This window comes from Dendrobates tinctorius, unplaced genomic scaffold (assembly GCF_039654945.1).
Source record: "Dendrobates tinctorius isolate UK_male_01 unplaced genomic scaffold, ASM3965494v1 ptg000111l, whole genome shotgun sequence".
In the NCBI taxonomy this organism is placed as follows: Eukaryota; Metazoa; Chordata; class Amphibia; order Anura; family Dendrobatidae; genus Dendrobates; species Dendrobates tinctorius.
The window spans coordinates 25,635,073-25,659,233 of NW_027361779.1; the positions used below are offsets into that span (position 1 = coordinate 25,635,073).

Here is a 24,161-nt window from a genome sequence, read left to right on the forward strand (position 1 = left end):
TATTTTACTCTGAATGTGGTTCCTCCTATTCATCTGTCTCTACATCCTCTATGCACCCGAAAGCACTGTGTAACTGAACTTGGACAGATATTCGCTGATGACCGTATCATGCAGTTTATTTGAAAAGCCTTCGTTATTATAATGTCTGCACCATACTTGATAAGCACTTCCTACCTAATGTGTCCCCCCTGTTTACCGATAGATTGTAAGCTTGTGAGGGCCCTAACTCCTGCAATTGTTGAACTATGTGTTACTTTGTGACGTCTTTATTGTTTGTGCATGTCCCAGCTTAATAGTGTTGAGGATTATTTTGGTACTATATAAAATTATTATTATTGCAGCAGTTTTGTTTTGTTTCAGTTCACATTGTTGTCTATGCCTGATATTTTTATGCTTGTTTTGGAGAATAGAGATGGGTATAGTTTGAGCTCTCTTCACAATGGAGTTTTTGAACTCTGTTTCTCTGCTTTGTTTGTGTGGACCAGTTGGACTTGTCATACTAGTCAATAGTCATTTTCCATTAGAAATATTAAAATTTGTCCTTAGCCATTTATGAGACGCCTGAACTTAAAGTGACCCTGTCAGCCCCTCTTTGCCGTGCTTTGGTAGATCTCAGAGTTGAATAACCATCTCTGAACAAGCAGGTCGATGCACTCAAAATATGCAGACTGTCATGCAACAGATTGCATTGTCTGCTTTCTTCCTTTGCACAATGACCTAGCTTTCCATCATCGGTGGGAGGTAGAGTAGATATCAATACACTGGACTCCAAGTTAACAGTGCTGGCATCATTCTACAACTATTAAACGGACTGCCTCTTAAAAAGTATTGCATTCCCAACCATAATCAACAGGCCACTGTCGGGTTCACAGAGACCGGCATAAAGAGGTGAATTTCCATTTGAAAGGGTAATCCAGATTTTCAGGGAATAAAAAAACTCTTGTCAATTGATGGACACAAAGCTGCTTGGTTCATTAGAACATCTCTGAAATCAGCACAGTAAAGCGTAAGGCCAGACATGATGGATATTTTGAGACAAAACTTTAAAACTACCTGCCAAATAATTTCTAGGTTTCTCTTATGCTGCCAAAAACATGGACTCCACAAGACCTCTAAAGGTATTCTGTGATGTCTGGCATTAAGATGTTAGCAGTAACTTAAAGGGGTTATCCTGTCTTAAGGTACTGTCACACTTAGCGATGTACCAGCGATCCCGACCAGCGATATGACGCGGTCAGGATCGCTGGTACATCGCTGAGTGGTCGCTAGTGAGCTGCCACACAGGCAGATCTCACCAGCGACATCGCTGGGGACGGGGGTCCCTACTTACCTGTCACACTAGGCGATCCTGCGTCCTCCCGCCCGGCTCCACGCTCGTCGCTCGTCTCTCCACAGGAAGCGCCGCAGGAAGCTGACGACGAGAAGCAGTCCAGGACGTTCTCGCGCGATCAGCGATAACCAGCGGGGGAGCCGATCGTAGATAAGTATCAGACACAGCGATGTCGCTAGCAATATCGCTATAACGTCACAAGTTATAGCGATATTGCTAGCGATATCGCTTAGTGTGACAGTACCTTTAAGCTACAGGTTTGCAGTAACTGTATGTGACTGCAGACTTGTGAATCCTCACATTGTGCCCACTGCGCTCTCTGAGGTGTCTCCTGTGTCTGAGTCATTGAGAACTATCTTCATCATCAAGAAAAACAAGGAGTCTTGGAACTCATGATATGCCCCCCCCCAGAGATCTGATCACAATATCATTGAGGGTTACCTGTGATTACATAAAGAAACAGAATGATTTGCGCAAGTAACATACACAGAAGCCCTGTGGTTAGTTTTCTAAAATCTTTGGCACATTTTTCCTACCAAAGTTTCTTCAAAAATATTGTGCAAGTGTACCTAGAAGAATTGAAGCTTTGATACTAGTTTGAAGGCAAAGGGTGGTCACAACAAATAGATTTTCATTTAGATTTCTCTTTTTATTCTCTTTTCACCTTTTTAATTGATACAAATAAATTATTAACAGTTCTTTTTTTCAAAGCATTCTTACTTAGCCGCATTTTTTTCATTCCTGCCTTAAACTTTTGCACAGTATTTACAGTATTGAACAGGTTACTATTTTTCTAAGTAAATATACTGCTCAAAAAAATAAAGGGAACACTAAACAATACATTGTATTGTTTAGTGTTCCCTTTATTTTTTTGAGCAGTATATATTTCTAAAGGTGTTATTGACCTGAAATACTCACCATATGTCTGTAACAACCCATCCAATCCACACAGGCAAAGAAATAAAACCACAGATGTTCATAATGTTCATAAATTAAGTTATGTGTAATAATGGAAAAAGTATTGAACGCGCTTACTGAAATTTAATTAATACTTAGTGCAAAAGCCTTTGTTGGTGATGGCAGCTTCAAAATGCGCCTGTATGGAGAAACTAGTCGCATGCATTGCTCAGTTATGATTTTGGCCCATTTTTCCACACAAACCCTCTTCAATTCCTGAAGGTTCTGTGGGCTCATTCTGTAAATTCTGAGCTTTAGTTCCATCCATAAATTTTCTATTGGATTCAAGTTAGGTGATTTGTTGAGCCATTCTAGCAGCTTTATTTTCTTTCTCTGAAACCAATTGAGAGTTTCCTTGGCTGTGTGTTTGGGATTATTGTCTGGCTGAAATGTCCACCCTTGTTACACCATCATCCTGGTAGAGAGCAGCAGATTTTTATCAAGAATGGCTCGGTACATTTGTCCATTCATTCTTTAATCACCCTAATGGTCCTTGGCTCCTGGACAACTAATCTGATAATTCTTTTCACTCCTCTATCTGAAAGTATGTGGGGAGCGCCTGGTTGTGGCCAGTTTATGGTGAAATTATGTTCTTTCCACTTCCAGATTATGGCTGCAACAGTGCTCACTGGAACCTTTAGTAGTTTAGAAATTCTGCTCTAAGCAGTGCCATAGGTATGTTTTGTAACAATAAGGTTGTGAAAGTCTTGACACAGCTCACTGGATTTACCCATTGTGAGATGTTTCTTGTGTGGCACCTTTTTATAGGTCATCAGCTGAACCAGTTGATATTATTTTTCACTAATTGGCAGGATTGTTTTCTAATTACTGGTAGATTTCAGCTGCTGTCATGATTTTACTTGGCTTCTTGCACCTCTTTCTTCATGTGTTCAATACTTTTTCCCTGTGTCCTTTCTCACTATTACACATAACTTAATTTATGGACATTTCTTTGCCTGTGTGAATTGGATGGGTTGTTACTGTGAGCAAAATCCACTATTTTCTATGCATTTTGAACACCAAATTAACTAAATTTGTTTTATGAGCGTTTGAGAAATCAATACAGCACAACCATATATGGTGTACTCAGGACTTTTGGTTTCTTAACACTTGTAGGTACTTTAAATGAGGTGACAAATAAAGGAAAACTTTCTTCTGAACGATGAGCCAATAGGAACTTTTTTGTGGAGTGAATAGAAATGTGAAACTTTTCTACCCATCAGTGTTCTCCATTACATAGGCAGACTGTAAGCCTGCAAGGGCAGGACCCTGTCATAAGGTTACCACGACAGTGTGGAGCCAGAAAACCGTAGCGTCTGATTGTTCCTACTTCGGCGCTGAGAAAAAGCACTTCTCCATCATTTTAAATGTGTTTATTCCTTCTGGCAGAACAGGGGTTAATTGGCCATGTTGGAAAACCCTGTGCTCACAGCTGTGCTCAGTTAGCCACTCCTTTCCCCTTTATAATCTGGGCTCTGTTACTAATCCTTGTCAGAGCTAGCTTAATTGCTGCATGACCAACAGAGGGAGAGGAGTTCGTATGAGAAGGAGAGTCGAAGGAGTTATTAGTGACTGTTACTTGGTTTGCATACGTGATAATTCCTTATCATTCTCTGTTTTCCTTTATTCCCCTACCTTCACACCCTGGTGCATTCATCTGTTATTTGTGAGTGAATATTTTGTATGCCTGGTGTTTTCGGTTAACCCTTGTTTGTGTTGCCTTGTTTGTCGGGTTGGTGTACTATGATACACAGTAGTGCCCCTCTTCCCTGGGTGGGGTAACAGAACAGACGGAGGGCTAACTCAGGAGATAAGGCAAGGGTAGAGGTCCCGGCATCTTCGCCATCTGAAGTATCCCGGGGAGCAGGGCAAGCTAGAGTGCCCCATACTGTTATGGACAGGGGTCACCCAACAGCTGTGCTGTTACAGACCCACTCCCCTCTGTACCAGTCTGGACATTTCTTTGCTGTATGAATTAGACGGCATGTGACTGAGTTAAATCCACTCTCTCCTATGCTTTTTGAACCCCAAATTAATTAGATTTGTTTTACGAGTACACAGGAAATCAATACACCACATTTTTGTATCTTGTACTCAGGACTTTTGTTTTTTTAACACATGTAGGCACTTTAAATAGGGTCAAAGCTAAAGGAAAACTTACTTGTGAACTATGAACCAATAGGAACTTTTCCGTGGAGTGAATAGAAATGTAAAACTCTACGGGCCATCAGTATTCACAATAGATAGACTGTAAGCCCACAAGGCCAGGGCCCTCACTCCTCTGTACCAGTCTGTCATTGTTAGCTTTTTCACTATAATTTATATTTGTATTTTGTATGGAGTCCTCTTATGTACAGCACCATGGAATCAATGGTGCTCTAAAAATAATTAAATAATAATAATAATATGGGTTACAAGACGATATGGATACTACAGTAACAAAATAGAATCTGTCCTCTCACATTGCCCCCTTTGGTGACCAATTATGGGTATTTCAGTAGATATGTAGGATGGTGGTAGTCACATCCTCAGGACGTTCTTACCTGCTTCATCTCAGTTCCCCACTTGAAGACATATTTGTTTAACAACACTGAATCACTTCTCATCTGCACCCGCAATATACTGTACAACCAGAGGTTTTTTGACAATGTTTCCCTTACACATGGATTCAATCAATTTTGGTATAACGTAGAATAGCTCTTTTACAGCTACATACATCAACAAACAAAATAATAATAGTTGCATACATGTACGTATGATCCCTGAAAGCCACCCCTCTTAGACCACTGAAGTGTTTGAACTCACAGGGCTGTGAGTGCAAGTCTAACAGTCCCTAGGTTACGTACTCGTGTCCGTGTCTTTTTAAAAGCACCTGGTGATGTCTGATAAAATTTGTCATCCCAGTCATCCTTCAGAACCTCATCCAATGTCTTTGTTAGGGGCAATGATGCTGCTACCCCCATTAGAACAGGCAAAAAGAGAATAATTCTGCTGGTTGTGTGACTTATTTACTGTCTGTGTGTATTCAAGTGGAACAGGTTTTCCCTCAAGCTTCAACAAAGTTGATGTAGTTAGGAAAACCTGGAATGGCATCAAATCTTAAATCATGGCTCTTTCACACATGGCTTTTCAGGAAGGCCTAATCTCCTGGATTGACATCATGTACTTCTGACACTGAGTGAAAGCCTGGAATGGAAGAATATACCTGTTTATCCCACTTACGCAAGGCATGTACACACTGGTCAAGCTATCATTCTGCATCTCAAGTCACTGTGGAAAGTATAACCCTGTTTTATGTGCTGAACCAAAATGATCTCATATGGAGGAAGACCAAATTTTCTACTTGAGCGTATCTTTTTAAGAAATGAGCTAAAAGCAAGCATTTGATCCATGGCATTCCGGTCTTCTTCTTTTCCTTCTTGATTTTTTATCTTTAATATCCCATTCAGCCTTTCCATCTTCCCACTACTTTATGAATGGTAAAGAGTGTGGAAAGCCTGCTAATTCCCAGAGACTCCAAAAACTCCTTCATAACCTCTCCTATAAGATGTGTGCCTTTATCACTTCAGGAACCCCATATCTATAAACAGTATTACCTCCTTCACGAGTTTATGAGCAGTGGTCCCGCGGTAGGACCAGTGAAATTAAAACTATTGCTAATTATTTTTTACAAAATCCTAGGATGAGGAGAAAGGTCATCCACAGTAATCTGTTATGTGAGTGTTCTGTTACTTGAGGGGGTGGGAGCTTCTCTGGTGAGGCAAAACTTAAGGGCCTGTCACACTAAGCGATATCGCTAGCAATATCGCTATAACGTCACTGGTTTTGCTAGCAATATCGCTATGTGTGATACTTACCTCCGACCGGCTCCCCCGCTGATTATCGCTGATCGCGCGAGAAACGTCCTGGACCGTTTCTCATCGTCAGCTTCCTGTGGCGCCGACAAGCAACGCGTGGACGCGGGCGGGAGGACGTCAGGATCGCCTCGTCTGACAGGTAAGTAACGACCCCCGACCGCTGCTATGTCGCTGGTGAGATCTGCCTGTTTGGCAGCTCACTTAACGATGTACCATCGATCCTGACCGCGTCATATCGCTGGTCGGGATCGCTGGTGCATCGCTAAGTGTGACAGTACCTTTACTCTGTTTGTTCTGCAAGTTTGAATCAACTCTTGCTCCTCACCTTTAGCCATTTGTAAAAGGTCTTTTAAATCCTTCCCACATATTCAAGACACATGTTAACAAGCACCTCCTTAATGGATTCATAATTTCATTCACAAAAGCAGTCCTCAACATGTGTTGCTAAGGTCTATTCAATTAATCTAAAAATGGGCAAAATATATTTCTATCTGCTCATCTTTCTCCTAATGTATGTAATTTAACATTTATGGATTGTTTCCTCTACTTTGTCAGACCCCAATGCTGCAAGACTTTACAGAAGCACCAAGAATGGGGCAACCTTGAGGACTGTAGATGCAGCAGTCTGCCAGGGAATCATGGTGCATCATATGAAACACATATTATGCTTACTTCCCTTTGAAATCGGAATATGTCCAGCAGCACCATCAGTTCAAACTGGCAACAACCAGCTATACCTTTCTAATGTTTTGAGAAGTGTTCTTCATGGAAGAATTTTGCACAAAAAGCCACATTTTTATTATAGAAATAAGGCAAGGGTCTCATCTGTACTTAATGACAGAAATTGGGACCCGGAAAACATGGCAGCAGGTGCTCTGGACTTGTGAGTCAAAATTTCAAATATTTGGCAGTAAAAGAAGGCAATGAAGGATTAGAGAGTGGTATAATAATTTGTGTCTGTAGGCAACAATGAAGCATGGTGAAGGTTCCATGCTAGTTTGGGGCTGTATTTCAGAAAATGGAGTTGGGGATTTGGATTAATAGTGTCTTTAATGCTGAGGAATACAGATAGTTATTTATCCTTCAGGCAGTGCCAAAAGGAAGGCCTCTTAAGCCTCTTTCACACTTCAGTCTTTTGACGTCAGTCGAAATCCGCCATTTTTAGAAAAAAACGGATCCGCCTTTTTTTTGCAGAATCCGTTTTTTTTTCATAGTCTTGCATTAGAGACTAATTGCGATGGATGGCTGTCCGTTTCATCCGTCATATGACAGATCCGTCGGAATTTCAGCGTCCGTCGTCTGGAGTAGACGGACTTTGTAACATTTGTCGTCTGTGTTGAAAAGACGGATCGCGACGGATCCTGCACCATCCGTCTTTGGCTATATTGGAAGCCTATGGGCGCAGGATCCATCACTGTCCAACAAAAATGGAATCCAGTGACGGATTCCGTCTTTTGAAGCTGAGCATGCCCAGAAGATTTTGTCTGTGTTTAGTTTAACCCCTACGACTGCATTTTCCATTCTGGAGTAAAAAAATTCTCTCTCTCTCTCTCTCAAAAGCTGCAGCTTCAACGGATCTCGACGGATCCATCAAAAAAACAGATCCGGTGCATCAGTTTTTGGCAATCTTCACTGGATCTGTTTTTTCACACTTTGACGAATTTTGACTGACACCAAAAGACTGAAGTGTTACAAGGCCTTACTGGCCAAAAAAGTATTTTGCAGCTGGACAATCACCTTAAACATACAGCCAATGTAATTGAGTAATGAAATCATGCAGCCGTAATGACTTGAACATATTTGAGCAAGCCCAAGATACTTGGATAGCACCCTATCATGCTCGAATAACACGATATCCATGCCTGCTCACTCGACACTAATTGCCATGTCTAATTTTGAAAGCATTCTTCTTTTGAAGCATTTTTTTCACATGTTTAATTTTTTTGCTATCTATCTATAGAAGCAGCACCACAGTAGATCATATCCAAAAACAGCAGCACTCCTCTGATAAGTGAAAAGATGAAATACCTTTATTAGTGCATATTCAATAGCAACATTTCAGTTTCTTGAAAATTAGTATGTGACTACCACATTTCCACAATCCTCTTGTAATAGGACAAGCTGGATGGCAAAACAAGTGCTAGTAATATCCCAAAAGTAATAGGAATGAAAAAATAACTTTTAACCATGCCAAAAGAGTTGAAAAGAAAAGTCTTGAGTGAGGAAAAGAAGGGCTCAATTCTGGCTTTACTAGTGGAGGGATACAGTGAGCGTCATGTTGCCTCCATCCTTAAAATTTCTAAGATGGCAGTCCATTACAGCAAGGTCAAGCAGCAGACATTGGGGACAACAAAGGTAAAGACCGGCAGAAGGCGAAAACGACTCTCCAATGACTGGGATGACCGTCATCTTATTTGAATGTCACTCAGTAACTGCAGGATGACATCAAGTGACCTACAAAAGGAATGGCAAATGGCAGCTGGGGTGAAGTGCACGGTAAGAACAGTTCGTAAAAGGCTCCTAGAGGCAGGGCTCAAGTCATGTAAAGCTAGAAAATAGCCTTTCATCAATGAGAAGCAGAGGAGAGCCATGCTGAAGTTTGCCAAAGACCACGAAGATTGGACCATAGAGGACTGGAGTAAGGTAATCTCTCATGAGTCTAATTTTAAGCTTCGCACAACACCTGGTCGTCTAATGTTTAGACGGAGACCTGGAGAGGCGTACAAGCCACAGTGTCTTGCACCCACTGTGAAATTTGGTGGAGGATCGGTAATGATCTGGGGATGCTTCAGCAAGGCTGGAATTGGGCATGTTAATCTTTGTGAAGGATGTATGAATCAAGCCACATATAAGGTTATCCTGGAAAAAACAGTTGGTTCCTTCTGCAATGTTCCCCAACTCTGAAGACTGGTTTTTAAAGCAGGACAATGCGCCATGCCACACAGCTAGTTCAATCAATGTGTGGATGAAGGACCACCACATCAAATCCCTGTCATGGCCAGCCCAATCTCCAGACCTGAACCCCATTGAAAACCTCTGGAATGTAATCAAGAGGAAGATGGATATACACAAGCCATCAAACAAAGAAGATCTGCTTAAATGTTTGTACCAGGAGTGACATAAGGTCACCCAAGAGCAGTGTGAAAGACTGGTGGAAAGCATGCAAAGACTCATGAAAGCTGTGATTAAAAATCATGGTTATTCCACAAAATATTGATTTTTGAACTCTTCCTGAGTTAACATATTAGCATTGTTGTTTCTAAATCATTATGAACTTGTTTTCTTAGCATTGTTTGAGGTCTGCAAGCACTGCATTTTTTGTTGTTATTTTGACCATTTCTCGAAAATAAACACAAAATTTAGTGCTTGGAAATTTTAAGACATGTTGTTACTAGTTTATAGAATAAAAGAGCAATTCACATTTTACTCAAAAATATACCTATAAAGAGAAAAATCAGACAAAATAAAAATTATGCAGTGGACTCTTTATTTTTTCCAGAGCTGCGTATATGTGTATATATATGTATGTATATATATATATATAATATAATATAACGGGCTAAGCGTCACTCTGTCCACTCTGTCTGAAGCCTCTATAGACTGCGCAAACGCAACGCGCCTGCGCAGTCTGGACCCAGAGTAATGCATCCCCCACAGAGTGTCACAGACCCCCAGGAGATCCTGGTAATGCGTAAGCACTGAACGCATACTGCGATCTCCGCAACACCTTACCGAACCCGGTGTTGCTGTTGCCGGCGGGGTCTTGCGTCTTCAGGTGTCTGGAGTGGGCGTGTTGGCAGTCCGCGCTTACCGCCGCCATTTTGTTGAACTCACACTGCAGTGTGTCTTCAAGAACATGGCGGTGGAAAGCGAGGACTGCGCAGGTGCCGAGTCCAGCACCACAACACGCCCACTCCAGACATGAATCGGCGCCTGCGCAGTCCGCGCTTACTGCCGCCATTTTCTTGAAGACACACTGCAGTGTGTCTTCAAGAACATGGCGGCGGAAAGTGAGGACTGCGCAGGCGCTGAGTCCGGCACCACAACACGCCCAGAACAGGACAGTGCTGGACATAGGGAAGAAAGGTGAGTATAAATGTTTTTTTTTGTTAATGTGTGTAGTTTAATAGGGGTGAGGGGGACCATTCATATCAGAATTGGGGGGGTAAGGAGACCATGCATACCATGAAAGGGGGGTGAGGAGACCATGCATAGCACAAAAGGGGGGTGAGGGGACTATGCATACCAGGATTGGGGGGTGAGGGGATCATGCATACCAGGAAACGGGGGTGAGGGGACCATGCATACCAGGAAAGGGGGGTGAGGGGACCATGCATATTAGGATAGGGGAGTGAGAGGACCATGCATACCAGGATTGGGGGGTGAGGGGACCATGCATACCAGGATTAGGGGGTGAGGGGACCATGCATACCATGAAAGGGGAGTGAGGGGACCATGCATACCAGGATTGGGGGGTGAGAGGACCATGCATACCAGAAATGGAGGGTGAGAGGACCATGCATACCAGGATTGGGGGGTGAGAGGACCATGCATACCAGGATAGGGGGGGTGAGGGGACCATGCATTCCAGGATAGGGTTAGGGTTGGACTAGGGTTAGGGTTATGGTTGGGGTTATAGTTAGGGTTGGGGCTAGGGTTAGGGTTTGTGTTGGGCTAGGGCTTGGGTTGGGGCTAGGGTTGGAGCTACAGTTAGAGCTAGGGTTAGAGTTAGGATTAGGGTGGTGCTAGGGTTGGGGTTAGGGTTGGGGCGTTGGGGTTAGGGTTGTGGTGTTGGGGTTAGGGTTGGGATTAAGGTAGGGCTGTTTTAGGTTTGGAGTTAGAATTGGGGAGTTCCACTGTTTAGGTACATCAGGGGGTCTCAAAACATGACATGGCACCCGCCATTGATTCCAGCCAATTTTGCGTTTAAAAAGTCAAACGGTGCTCCCTCCCTTCTGAGCGCTGCATGTGCTTTAACAGTGGCTTTCCCCTACATATGGGGTATCGGCGTATTCAGGAGAAATTGCACAACAAATTTTTTTCTCCTGATACCCTTGTGAAGATAAAAAAGTTTGGTTCCGAAGCAAATTTTTTGTGAAAAAGGTAAAATGTTAATTTTTTCCTTCCACATTGCTTTAGGTCTTGTTAAGCACCTGAAGGGTTAATAAACTTCCTGAATGTGGTTTTGCGCACCTTGAGGCATGCAGGTTTTGGAATGGTGTCACTTTTGAGCATTTTCTGCCATATTGACCCCCCAAACTCACTTCAAATGTGAGGTGGTCCCTAAAAAAATGGTTTTGTAAATTTTGTTAGAAAAATGAGAAACTGACGGTCAATTTTGAACCCTTATAACATCCTAACAAAAAAATATGTTTCCAAAGTTGTGGTGTTGTAAAGTAGACATGTGGGAGATGTTATTTATTAACTACCATACAGTTGTGGCCAAAAGTATTGACACCCCTGCAATTCTGTCAGATAATACTCCGTTTCTTCCTGAAAAGGATTGCAAACTCAAATTCTTTGGTATTATTATCTTCATTTAATTTGTCTTAAATGAAAAAACACAAAAGAGAATGAAGCAAAAAGCAAAACATTGATCATTTCACACAAAACTCCAAAAATGGGCCAGACAAAAGTATTGGCACCCTCAGCCTAATACTTGGTTGCACAACCAAAATAACTGCAACCAATCGCTTCCGATAACCATCAATGAGTTTCTTACAATGCTCTGCTGGAATTTTAGACCATTCTTCTTTGGCAAACTGCTCCAGGTCCCTGATATTTGAAGGGTGCCTTCTCCAAACTGCCATTTTTAGATCTCTCCACAGGTGTTCTATGGGATTCAGGTCTAGACTCATTGCTGGCCACCTTAGAAGTTTCCAGTGCTTTCTCTCAAACCATTTTCTAGTGCTTTTTGAAGTGTGTTTTGGGTCATTGTCCTACTGGAAGACCCATGACCTCTGAGGGAGACCCAGCTTTCTCACACTGGGCCCTACATTATGCTGCAAAATTTGTTGGTAGTCTTCTGACTTCATAATGCCATGCACACGGTCAAGCAGTCCACTGCCAGAGGCAGCCAAGCAACCCCAAAACATCAGGGAACCTCCGCCATGTTTGACTGTAGGGACCGTGTTCTTTTCTTTGAATGCCTATTTTTTTCTCCTGTAAATTCTATGCTGATGCCTTTGCCCAAAAAGCTCTACTTTTATCTCATCTAACCGGAGAACATTCTTCCAAAACGTTTTAGGCTTTTTCAGGTAAGTTTTGGCAAACTCCAGCCTGGCATTTTTATGTCTTGGGGTAAGAAGTGGGGTCTTCCTGGGTCTCCTACCATACAGTTCCTTTTCATTCAGACGCCGACAGATAGTACGGATTGACACAGTTGTACCCTCGGACTGCAGGGCAGCTTGAACTTGTTTGGATGTTAGTCGAGGTTCTTTATTCAACATCCGCACAATCTTGCGTTGAAATCTCTTGTCAATTTTTCTTTTCCGTCCACATCTCAGGAGGTTAGCCACAGTGCCATGGGCTTTAAACTTCTTGATGACACTGCGCACGGTAGACACAGGAACATTCAGGTCTTTGGAGATGGACTTGTAGCCTTGAGATTGCTCATGCTTCCTCACAATTTGGTTTCTCAAGTCCTCAGACAGTTCTTTGGTCTTCTTTTTTTTCTCCATGCTCAATGTGGTACACACAAGGACACAGGACAGAGGTTGAGTCAACTTTAATCCATGTCAACTGGCTGCAAGTGTGATTTAGTTATTGCCAACACCTGTTAGGTGCCACAGGTAAGTTACAGGTGCTGTTAATTACACAAATTAGAGAAGCATCACATGATTTTTCGAACAGTGCCAATACTTTTGTCCACCCTCTTTTTTATGTTTGGTGTGGAATTATATCCAATTTGGCTTTAGGACAATTCTTTTTGTGTTTTTTCATTTAAGACAAATTAAATGAAGATAATAATACCAAAGAATTTGTGTTTGCAATCATTTTCAGGAAGAAACTGAGTATTATCTGACAGAATTGCAGGGGTGTCAATACTTTTGGCCACAACTGTATATACTCGCGTAAAAGCTGAGATTTTCAGCCCATTTTTGGGGGCTGAACGTCCCCCTCTCGGCTTAAACGCGAGTCATATAGCCAGGGGGACGGCGGGGAGGGGGAACGAGGGTGTCAGATCATACTTACCCCCTGGCGCGATCTCTGCAGCCCCTCTGCTTGTCCCATGATCTCCTTTCCTTCCTACAGCGGTCACATGGTGCCGCTCATTAAAGTAATGAATATGCGCATATTTATGACTTTAATGAGCGGTACCACGTGACCGCTGAAGGAAGGAAAGGAGACCGTGGGAGAACAGGGCTGCAGAGACGCGCCAGGGGGAGGTAAGTATATGCTATATTCACCTGTCCCGTTTCCAACACTGCTTGCCTTTGTCTGCCCGCCGGGTCCCTCTGTCAGTGAAGTTCAGGCAGCAGAGGGCGCGATGACGTAGTCAGTGCACGCCCTCTGCTGCCTGACATCACTTACAGAGGGACCCAGCGGACAGACAACGGCGAGCAGTGTTGGAACCGGGACAGGTGAATATCTCAGGTGCCGGGTCCTGAGCCAGTGGCGACACCTGTCTCCCATAGTGCGCCGGTGTCTCCGCCTGCTCAGCACACCGGCACTTGGCCCCCAGGGACAAGAGGTGAGTATGTCTTTTCTTTAATACCTGCAGTAGCGGCAGCAGCAATATTTGGAGGCATAATCTATGGGGCATCTTATGGGGGCAGCATATGGGGGCATACTCAATGGAGCACCTTATGGGGGCAGCATATGGGGGCATATTCAATGGAGCATCTTATGGGGGCATAATCTATGGGGCATCTTACCGGGGCAGCATATGGGGGCATATTCAATGGAGCATCTTATGGGGGCATATTCAATGAAGCATCTTATGGAGGAAGCATATGGGGGATATTCTATGGCGCATCTTATGGGGCAACATATGGTGCATAATCTATGGAGCATCTTATGGGGCCTATTCTATGGAGCATCTTATGGAGCAGCATATGGGGCATAATCTATGGAACATCTTATGGGGCATCATATGAGGCATAATTTATGGAACATCTTATGGGGCATAATCTATGGAGCATCTTATGGGGCAGCATATTGGACATAATCTGTGAAACATCTTATGGGACAGCATATGGGGCATAATCTATGGAACATCTTATGGGGCCATAACCTTTATGAAACAGCATATTGGGCATATTATTCTATGAAGCATCTTATGGGGCCATTATTAACCTTTGTGCAGCATTATATGTGGCATATTTTGCATGGAGCACCTTATGGTGCCATCATGAACTGTATGGAGCATTATATGGGGCTCCTGATTCAATATGGATATTCAAAAACATTTAACCTACTGATGTCTCAATTAATTAAACTTTTATTGGTATCTATTTTTATTTTTGAAATTTACCAGTAGCTGCTGCATTTTCCACCCTAGGCTTATACGCGAGTCAATAAGTTTTCCCAGTTTTTTGTGGCAAAATTAATGGGGTCGGCTTATACATGGGTCAGCTTATACACGAGTATATACAGTATTTTGTGCGATATGACGATCTGATTTAATGGCACAAAAGTTTGAAAATTGCAAAATTTTCAAAATTTTTGCCAAATTTCCGTTTTTTTCAGAAATAAACACAAGTCATATCGAAGAAATTTTACCACTAACATGAAGTATAATGTTATTACGTGTTACAGAACCACTCAGCACCCAGAATATGTTGTGCAGTTATATGTATGTATAATAGGTTCAATGTGAGATGCATGTCCCTAATGCATCAGCCCACAGGCTGCGCCCCTGGGCAGAGGGAACACGATATTCTCCTTTTGTCCGCCCTCCCCCCACCTTTGTAATTCCCACAGTAAACATTGGCAGGCTCCGGCCACCTGCGGCTTTTGTAATGCATGTCTGGCCTGACGCTTTTCTATTGGCCTGCCCTCTGTATCTGTGTGATATATTCTGTGTCCTATGAGTAAAGTGTTGTCAGGCTGGAAATACGTGGAGAAGCAGTGATCTTTTATATGCGCCCATGTAACCAAGGAATTCCAGCCAGCGTCAGTCATTCAGACTCCAGCCAACGCAGAGCGGACCTCCGAAAACATGGGTTGGTACTGAAAGAGGTACCCCAGCCTGGGTAGACCCCGTTACACTGGTGGCAGACAGCGGGATTTGATACCCCTTCTACAGGAGGAAAGGAATGAATGGAAAATAACTACCAGAAGTTAAAGAGGACTACATTAAAAGATCTGGTGGAAGCCCGAGGGTTGATCGCCAGCAACAAAACAAAGGCGGATTTGATAGCAGCTATCATGGAACACGACAGTGCAGCACCCCCCAATGTGAATGTGGAGGAGACTGAATTCCAGAGGGAGGTAAAGAACAGACTGGCGGTCTATGGCCTAAACCCTGCAGTAGAGATCATACGAGAGGTGATGGCTGATGTGCGTACTGATCTGAAGGAAAAGATGGCCGAGCGGACCAGGATAGAGCTAGCCAATATAGAGATGGGAGAGCGGACCAAAGTGGAGCTGACCAAGATGGAGATGGCAGAGAGGAGAGTCAGTGAGCAAGGGGAGCTCTGGCCTTCGACCAGGTACCTTCAACAGTAAGCCACAAAAAGATCCAGTATAATGCCTTCCGACAGTTGGGGGAGGTAGAGGAAGACATTGATGGCTTTCTGCAGGACTTTGAGCGACAGTGTGCCCTTCATCAAGTGAAGCCGGAGGAACGGGTTCAGATTCTGGCCAGCAAGCTGACAGGCCGGGCAGCGGACGCCTATCGCACGGTACCTGATGAGGACTGTATGGACTATGAGCGGATCAAAGAAGTGATCTTGGCCCGGTATGCGCTGACACCAGAGGCCTACCACCAAAAGTTCCGCGGACTTATAAAACGCCTAACCGATATCCACGCCAAATGGGCCTGTAAATTACGGCGGTCACTGCTACAGTGGGTACAAGGGAGCCAAGCAACCACTAAGGAGGATGTCCTCCAGCTCTTCCTGTTAGAACGATTCTTTAATGCACTAAACCCCGAGACACAGGAATGGCTTCGGGACAGGCGGCCAACGACTCTTGAGGAAGCCGCTCGTCTGGCCGATGAACATCATGATGCCAGGAGGCCGCAGTTGTCCGGATCAAAGGTGGTTACTAGGGGCCCGCCCATGGACCTGGAGGGCCCCAAACCACCGAAGATTGTAGGGGGACCAGCTAAAAACCCGGCCAACCACAGTCCCCCTGGGGCGCGATGCCACACCTGTCGTCAGCTGGGCCACCTGCAAAGACAATGTCCCAACCGGACTCAGCATACCCTGTGGCCAAAGGCGGGAACAGCCACCTTCAGCCGGGCTGCTGTACACTGCTACCAAGGCGAAGCTGACCCGGCATTGGGGGCTACGACTAACCAAGGGGTGGAAGAGATGGAGGAAGTGCTGCATGAAGTAGACCCCGTGCAGGCAGCCCGGGCAGATAATCGACAACAGCATCGACAGGTTGTGTGGGATAATGGGAAACGTATGCAGGGACTTAGATTCCGGGGCAACTTTGACCCTTGTGAAGCCTCATCTCGTCCGGGACCAAGAGAAGATGGACCGGACAGTGGCAGTCCGTGTAGCAGGGGGAGCTATACATCGACTAGCCACTGCCAGGATTCACCTGAACTGGGGAGTCGGGGATGGCCTTGTTGAGGTTGGCTTGATGGAGGATTTTCCTGCAGACATCTTGCTGGGAAATGACTTGGGGCCCATGTCTGCATTCTCGGTGGCCCCTCTGGCTGAGACCTATCCTGTGACCACCCGGAGACAAGCTTGAGCTGCGGAGGCGGAATCACACTCAGAGGAGGCCCAGGTAAGACATCCCAGCCCTGCAAGTATTCCCATAGCCAGACACATTTCTTGGGCCACCCCAGATGAATTTAAGAGGGAGTTACTTGAGGATCCTTCATTAGAGGGAAGGCACAGGAGGAGAGAGAAGTACTGGAAGGGGAACAGTTTGTATGGAAGCAGGGACTCCTCTACCGGATCACAGAGCAGCACCACACAAGGACGAGCCCCACTATAAAACAACAGCTGGTAGTTCCCAAGAAGTATAGGCAGGAGTTACTGCGAATCTCTCATGATATACCCTTGGTCGGGCACTTCGGCGTCAGTCGCACCAGGCATCGTCTGACACAAAACTTCTTTTGGCCGGGGGTAACCTATGATGTTCGTCAGTACTGCCAGACCTGTGACAGTTGTCAGCGCATTGGCAAGAGGGGGGATCGATGCAAGGCCAAATTACGCCCCCTCCCCATTGTGGAGGAACCATTTAGCCGAGTAGCAGTCGATCTGATAGGGCCGTTAGCCAAACCCAGTCCGTCCGGGAAAAAGTATATATTGACAGTGGTAGATTATGCCACACGGTATTCCGAGGCGGTTGCGTTACCTAACATACTGGCAGAGACGGTGGCAGCCGCCCTGCTCCAGGTTTTCACACGGGTTGGATTTCCCCGGGAGATTATCTCGGACCAGGGTACCCAGTTTACATAGAAAATTAGGAAGGGGAAAGGGAAATTTTGTGCTCACCAAAATAGTCCTGTAAGCCAGTCGTGCCTAGGGATCAAATGGCTGACCACCATGTGTTGCAAACATGAAGAGAGAAGGAAGATCCGGCACTGGAGACTTAATAAAATCCACGATAAGTTTTATTCACATAATTTCATGATAAAACCATAAAGGGGAAAACAGACCCCCCACGCCTGACGCGTTTCGAACCTTACACCAGGTTCTTCCTCAGAGACATGTCTCTGAGGAAGAATCTGGTGTAAGGTTCGAAACGCGTCAGGCGTGGGGGGTCTGTTTTCCCCTTTATGGTTTTATCATGAAATTATGTGAATAAAACTTATCGTGGATTTTATTAAGTCTCCAGTGCCGGATCTTCCTTCTCCCTTCATGTTTACCCAGTTTACAGCAGAGGTGACCAAACAACTGTGGAAGCTGTGCGGAGTAAAGTCCATTAGAAGTGCCCCGTACCACCCGCAAACCAATGGGTTGTGTGAACGCTTTAACGGGACATTAAAACAACTCATTGGGACTTTTACCAGGACCTACAGGGACTGGGAGAAATTCTTGCCACACCTCCTGTTTGCCTATCGGGAGGTGCCTCAAGAATTCACGGGGTTCTCCCCGTTTGAGCTGGTATACGGGAGACGGGTAAGGGGACCCCTAGACTTAGTGCTGGAACACTGGGAAGGGGAGGGCCTCATAGAAGGGGTACCTATTGTACCCTATGTGCTGGAATTCCGGGACCGTCTACAGGAGCTGACCCAGGTTGTACGTGAGAACCTGCAGGCGACACAGCGGCGCCAGCGCGTATGGTACGATCGGAGGGACAGAGAGCGCACTTTGGAAATAGGACAGAAGGTCCTGGTGCTAGAGCCCACTAAGCAGAATAAGTTTCAAGCTGCATGGCAGGGGCCCTACCAGGTAGTGGGGAAAATAGCCAACACAACCTATGATGTCACCGATTGTGACGACCCCAGGGTTATCCGCATGTTCCAGGTGAATATGCTGAAGCCCTACCGGGAGCGCCCTGAAGAGGTAGTGGCCATCTGTGCACCTGAAGCAGAGGATTTAGCTGGACTTCCCTTGCCGGATGTCTTAGGGGAAAGGACTCAGTCTAAAACATGGGACCAGGTACACTTGGGTGAAGACCTAGGCCCCCGGGAGAGACAACAGGCGGAGGCGTTGTTGAGGCTGCGACAGAGGATGTTTTCAGAGAGACCGGGGTGCACTCGCCTTGCACAACACAAGGTTGAGACCCAGGATCAGACCCCCCTGCGACAAAACCCCTTCCACGTCCCTGAGTCTGTACGAGAGGGGATGCGACAAGAGATGTTGCATTTAGGGGTCATTGAACAGTCAGATAGTCCCTGGGCATCCCCCGTAGTGTGAGTGCCCAAGAAGGATGGGACTACACAGTTTTGTGTAGACTATCGTAAGCTCAATGAGAAAACAGTGACGGATGCATACCCCATGCAGCGTGTGGATGAGTTGTTCGACCGGCTGGCAGGGGCAAAGTATTTGACCACCATCGATCTATGCAAAGGCTACTGGCAGATTCCCCTTAGTCCTGACGCTATTCCCAAGTCGGCATTTGTCACCCCGTTCGGCTTATTTCAGTTTCGAGTTATGCCATTCGGGATGCAGAATGCCCCAGCGACCTTCCAAAGGCTGGCTGACCGGCTTCTGGATGGTCTCCAGGACTATGCTTTTGCCTACCTGGACGACATCGCCATCTACTGTGCGACATGGGAAGAGCATCTAAGTCACCTAGAGACAGTATTGGACAGGATCCACTAGGCCGGAATCACCCTGAACCCAAACAAGTGTCACGTGGGCAAAGCAGAGGTTCAGTATTTAGGGCATTGGGTGGGAAGTGGGAAACAGTGACCAGAACCAGCCAAGATTGAGGCCATAGCCAAATGGCCCATCCCACGCACTAAAACCCAGGTCATGGCGTTTCTAGGGACAGCGGGGTATTACAGGAAATTCGTTCCCAATTACAGCAGCGTAGCCAAGCCCCTCACTGATCTGACCCGTAAGAACCAACCCCGCCAGGTAACCTGGACCTCAGAGTGTGAGGAAGCCTTCCGCCAACTAAAAGACGCCCTCACCAATACCCCTGTATTGGCCACACCCGATCCAACTAAACGTTTCCTTGTTCACACAGACGCTTCTATGTTTGGATTGGGGGCAGTACTGAGCCAAGTCGGGCCTGACGGCCAAGAACACCCGGTAGCTTACCTGAGTCGGAAACTACTGCCCCGTGAAATAAGCTATGCGGCCATCGAGAAGGAGTCCCTGGCGGTAGTATGGGCACTCAAGAATTTGCAACCATATTTGTATGGATGACAGTTTTCCCTCCTAACGGACATAATCCCCTAGTCTGCCTTTATCGGGTCTCCGGAGACAACGCCAGATTGCTGCGGTGGAGTTTAGCCGTACAACCTCTTGACTTCACCATCCACCACAGATCCGGCAAATAAAATGGTAATGCCGATGGACTAAGTCGACAAACGGAACTTGTACCAACCCCATAAACTTCGGTCATCCCCAAACCGATCCGTTGAGGATCAGACTGTGTATGCGATCGTGTCGCTGAAAAGGGAAGCATTCCAGAGCTATAACCTGATAATGTTACAGTGGTCAGAATTATAAAAATTGGCTTGATCATTAAGTACCAAAATTGGCTCTGTCGCTAAGGGGTTAAATCTGAAACAGCATTCCCTTTATGAGACAGACCCTTTAAAGAGTAACTAAACGTTCACTTTTTTTGCTAATTCCAGCGTTGAAAATTAATTAACTTTATTAAGCAATTTAGCTTCAATCTTGTAAAAAAAACTTCTAAGGCTAGTTTGCAGACAGAGGAGCTGCGGACTTCCTCCATTAAGCTCCGCCCCCTGCCGCGCCTCCTCCAGTCAGCTCCGCATATGGCCGCATACTTCTGCATGCCGTATATTAAGGCAACTGTGCCTCACTTGACACGACCCTGGAAGAAGCAAGGTGAAACGCGCATCGGAGTGAGGGGAATCGGTGCTTAGTACTCCCTGTGCAGCAATGATTTCAGTCTACACTTGCATTTGTATTAACTGCAATGGGCATGTGGGGATTTTTAGGTCTTGGCAAGCTTATGCTTCAGATGAAGTGAAGTGATTTTTTTCATATTTAGACATTTGTTTTTCTTAATTCTCACCCCTTTTAGCTATGTTGGTTGTCTCATATATCACCTATGTCTATCCAGGCAAATATAGTAACCCTTACAGTGAGGCACTCCTTAATGTTTTTAGATTTTTTTCTCCAATAATATTATATCTTTTTATACTACTTCATTGTTCTCTTCTTTTCTTGGGAATGCATATATATCCTAATATTGTGGTTTAGCCTTAGTCTACTTGTCAGGCTTTTCTGTGCTCCATTACAGCACAGTACCACTGTCTGATCTCACTAGTGCTCGGAATACCCATGCTGGAGGAGTTACTCATAGTGACACTTTGCAGGAGACGCAAGATATAGTAGTGGTTATGCAGGACACAGAACAATAAGTGATGAGAGGAGGATACCTTCACTTAATCCCTTGGAGGGCAGCGTGGACACTCCTAAGGTGCCTCTGCTTCCACTGCCATAGTTTGTACTCCCAGTGCATGGCATTGGAGTGCAGAAAAGCAAGACAAATAGACTAAGGAGTAAGCAGTGGTTTGGAGGCCACTTATATGTAAAGTTTTTACAGGACTGAAATAAAATACCTTAATAATATGATTTGAAAAGTTAAATAACTTTGAATGCTGTCTTGTTAAGTGATTATGGAAATAAGTAATTTCGCAGCACACGTCAGCATTCAGGGTAAATCCTTTAAAAACAGAAGAAAATTAAGTTTTAGTTTTAATACTTTTTGGAATATGCTGCCATTATAAAAGTGTAAAATTGATTTGACTGGTACTGTCCGACTCCTATCTCTATAATGGCGGTACTGTCTCTCTTTAGATACGTCATTGTAAAGCTTTAGATGATACGATACTTAAATTTGCATTATTAGCTAAAATGACCAAATCTAAATCTTAAAACTGCATTTTAGAATGTTTGGAAAGATTCTGCGATTTATGAAAATCTACCCCAGATTAGTGCTCTGATGAATCATCCAGTGTGCCCATAATTGCATTGTGAACCACATGCCTATTATGTAAGGGGTTTAGTGAAATCTCTGTTCTAGGACCCCAGGGGATATGTAGTGAAGCACAGCCAAGTTCTTCTAACCCTCAGAAATGGCCAGTGCCCATCATTCATGTAAGGAAAGCCTGTGATCTCAGGAGCACTTTATAGGAACCTGAAGCGCTGTGTGCACACTGATCTGTTCTGCCAGTATGTTTGCTGGGACCAACAGCTGACTCAATGTGTGCACCAGTAGGCACTGCCACTGCTGGGAGAAACTACAGTGCAGATCCTTGTCTAGTCACTATTCTGAAGATGCCTCATTCATTTAAACTCCTTCTGCTCATCTTCTGCCTCATCCTCCTCACTGAAAGCAGAAAGCATAGGAGGAGAAGATGGACTAATCAGATGGATGTGCAAAAACAAATAGGGTAAGCATCCGGAGAATTGGATGTAATGTCATCTGTGAGATTGTTCCACATCTGTGCCTTCACATCCATAATCTTTGATTACAGTCATTTTACTGATATGGTTTAACATAGGACTGCATGGACGCCTGTTGTATGAAGTAATTTAGGGATACGGAATGCAGATTGATTTATGTGCTTCTTAGTTTAACAGAACCTTGGAAAGAGTATTTGTACACACACACATATATATATATATGATTATGCATATATCAACACAAAAATAGTGCTTTTTAATATTCTGATTGTACTGTGATATATTTTAAGCTTAGTTAATTTTTATGTCATATAAGGACTTTTATGTATATACATTACTCTTTTTGGGTTTACACGGCATTATCACAGGTAAAAAGAATTTAGGTACTAAGTCATCATCTAGGAACAGAAAGCCGGACAATGGGCAAAGTGTGCGTTTAAGAACTTCATTTGATCTTATTAATTTGCGAACTGTAATGGTTACAGTAATGATGCCGTGTCATAACTCATTCATGTTGCCTAGAATAAACTGATTTGGACGTATGACCTTACAGTGCTGTGTAAGGATAACAGTTTTCGAATACAAAATATTAATGGACGGATCTTGGGTACGTTAGAAGACCATGGAGAAGGGTTGCGATTTATAAGTTTAATAATTTTAAAGGACGTCTATGGACATTTTGAGAAATGTGAGAAGTGTAGAACACAGCTTGATAGATTTTCAGGCAGGCATCTGTGTAATGACTCCATAATACCATAAATCTGGATTACTGCATGACGTTCATAATTTAATTTATCTTGTATGTAACTGGCAAATACTAAGATGAACATTGTAGCTATACATATGCTCTCAATAACTTTATTATCACATAGTATATATTTTCCGTCATTGATGGTAGGATGGTATAATCTTGAAATATTATCCGGCTCGGTGTACTCAGGGTTACATCAGAAACTAAATCTTTTAAACCATTCCTCCAATCTGTTAGGGGTCTCCATGTGCCCTGTGGTTATGTCAGGATATAAAAAGTGTCCCTGATCTACCGAAGCACAAATGGATTATGCAATATATTAGCCTCGAAATTTTCTTCCCTAAGGATGCTCTTGTGCGCATCTCCGGCCATCATGTTATACTTAGCCTGACGTCTGACATAGGGATTTGGTAGAGTTTGAAAGTTCATTAATAGCAGCATCTAGGAATAATTTAAAGCTTCGCTAATGCTCTGTAGCAAGCCAAGTTCATAATTCTCTGCAGATTAAATAACGCGGTGTAAGCACAAAGACTCTAAAATATGGGCTTTATGTATTGCGCAAGCAAGCGAAAAGTTGAAAGTCCTGGATGACAATTATTGCCATTTATAGCCAAAGCAGGAAAATATTAGAGAAAAAAAAAAACTAAACAGAGTGTTTAGAAATGACGGAAAAATCCCAAATGGAGTGGGCACCGCCTGTATATTAACGAAGTGCTGAGCAAAATACATGTAAAACATAAGCAATTCAAGAAGGAGGAAAGACACCGATAAAGATTGGTTGTACTTCCTACATTTTACTAATTTAAATCTTTATTATATAGCAAACACAAAGCAAAAACAATTAAAAATGCACACATTGTGCCAGAACCTGTTTCCTAGGCAAAAATCTGGGACTGTGATATAACCGTTATGATAGAAATATAATGAATAGCTGAAATAGATATAAATAGCCATTACCCTTAAAATGATGTCAGATATGTTCCAATAATGAAGAGGTCTGAGACACACATGATACATAAATAATGCAATACCAGAAGAATACTCCTGTGGAAGCGTTCTCCTGTGGCGATACACGT

General features: G+C 44.1%; 1 protein-coding gene across 2 annotated transcripts in view; it reads left to right on the plus strand.

Annotated features, from left to right (window-relative positions):
- Window positions 1-24,161, plus strand: part of GABRR2 (gamma-aminobutyric acid type A receptor subunit rho2) — a 208,551-nt gene that overhangs the window by 34,864 nt on the left and 149,526 nt on the right. The window contains exon 1 of one of the 2 annotated variants that reach the window (XM_073589577.1): window positions 21,955-22,321. The exons of the other annotated variant lie outside the window; for it this stretch is intronic. Coding sequence (XP_073445678.1) covers window positions 22,131-22,321 — 191 coding nt within the window. The 5' untranslated portion in view covers window positions 21,955-22,130. Of the gene's footprint in view, window positions 1-21,954; window positions 22,322-24,161 lie in introns of those variants that run through there. 2 annotated transcript variants of the gene reach the window in all.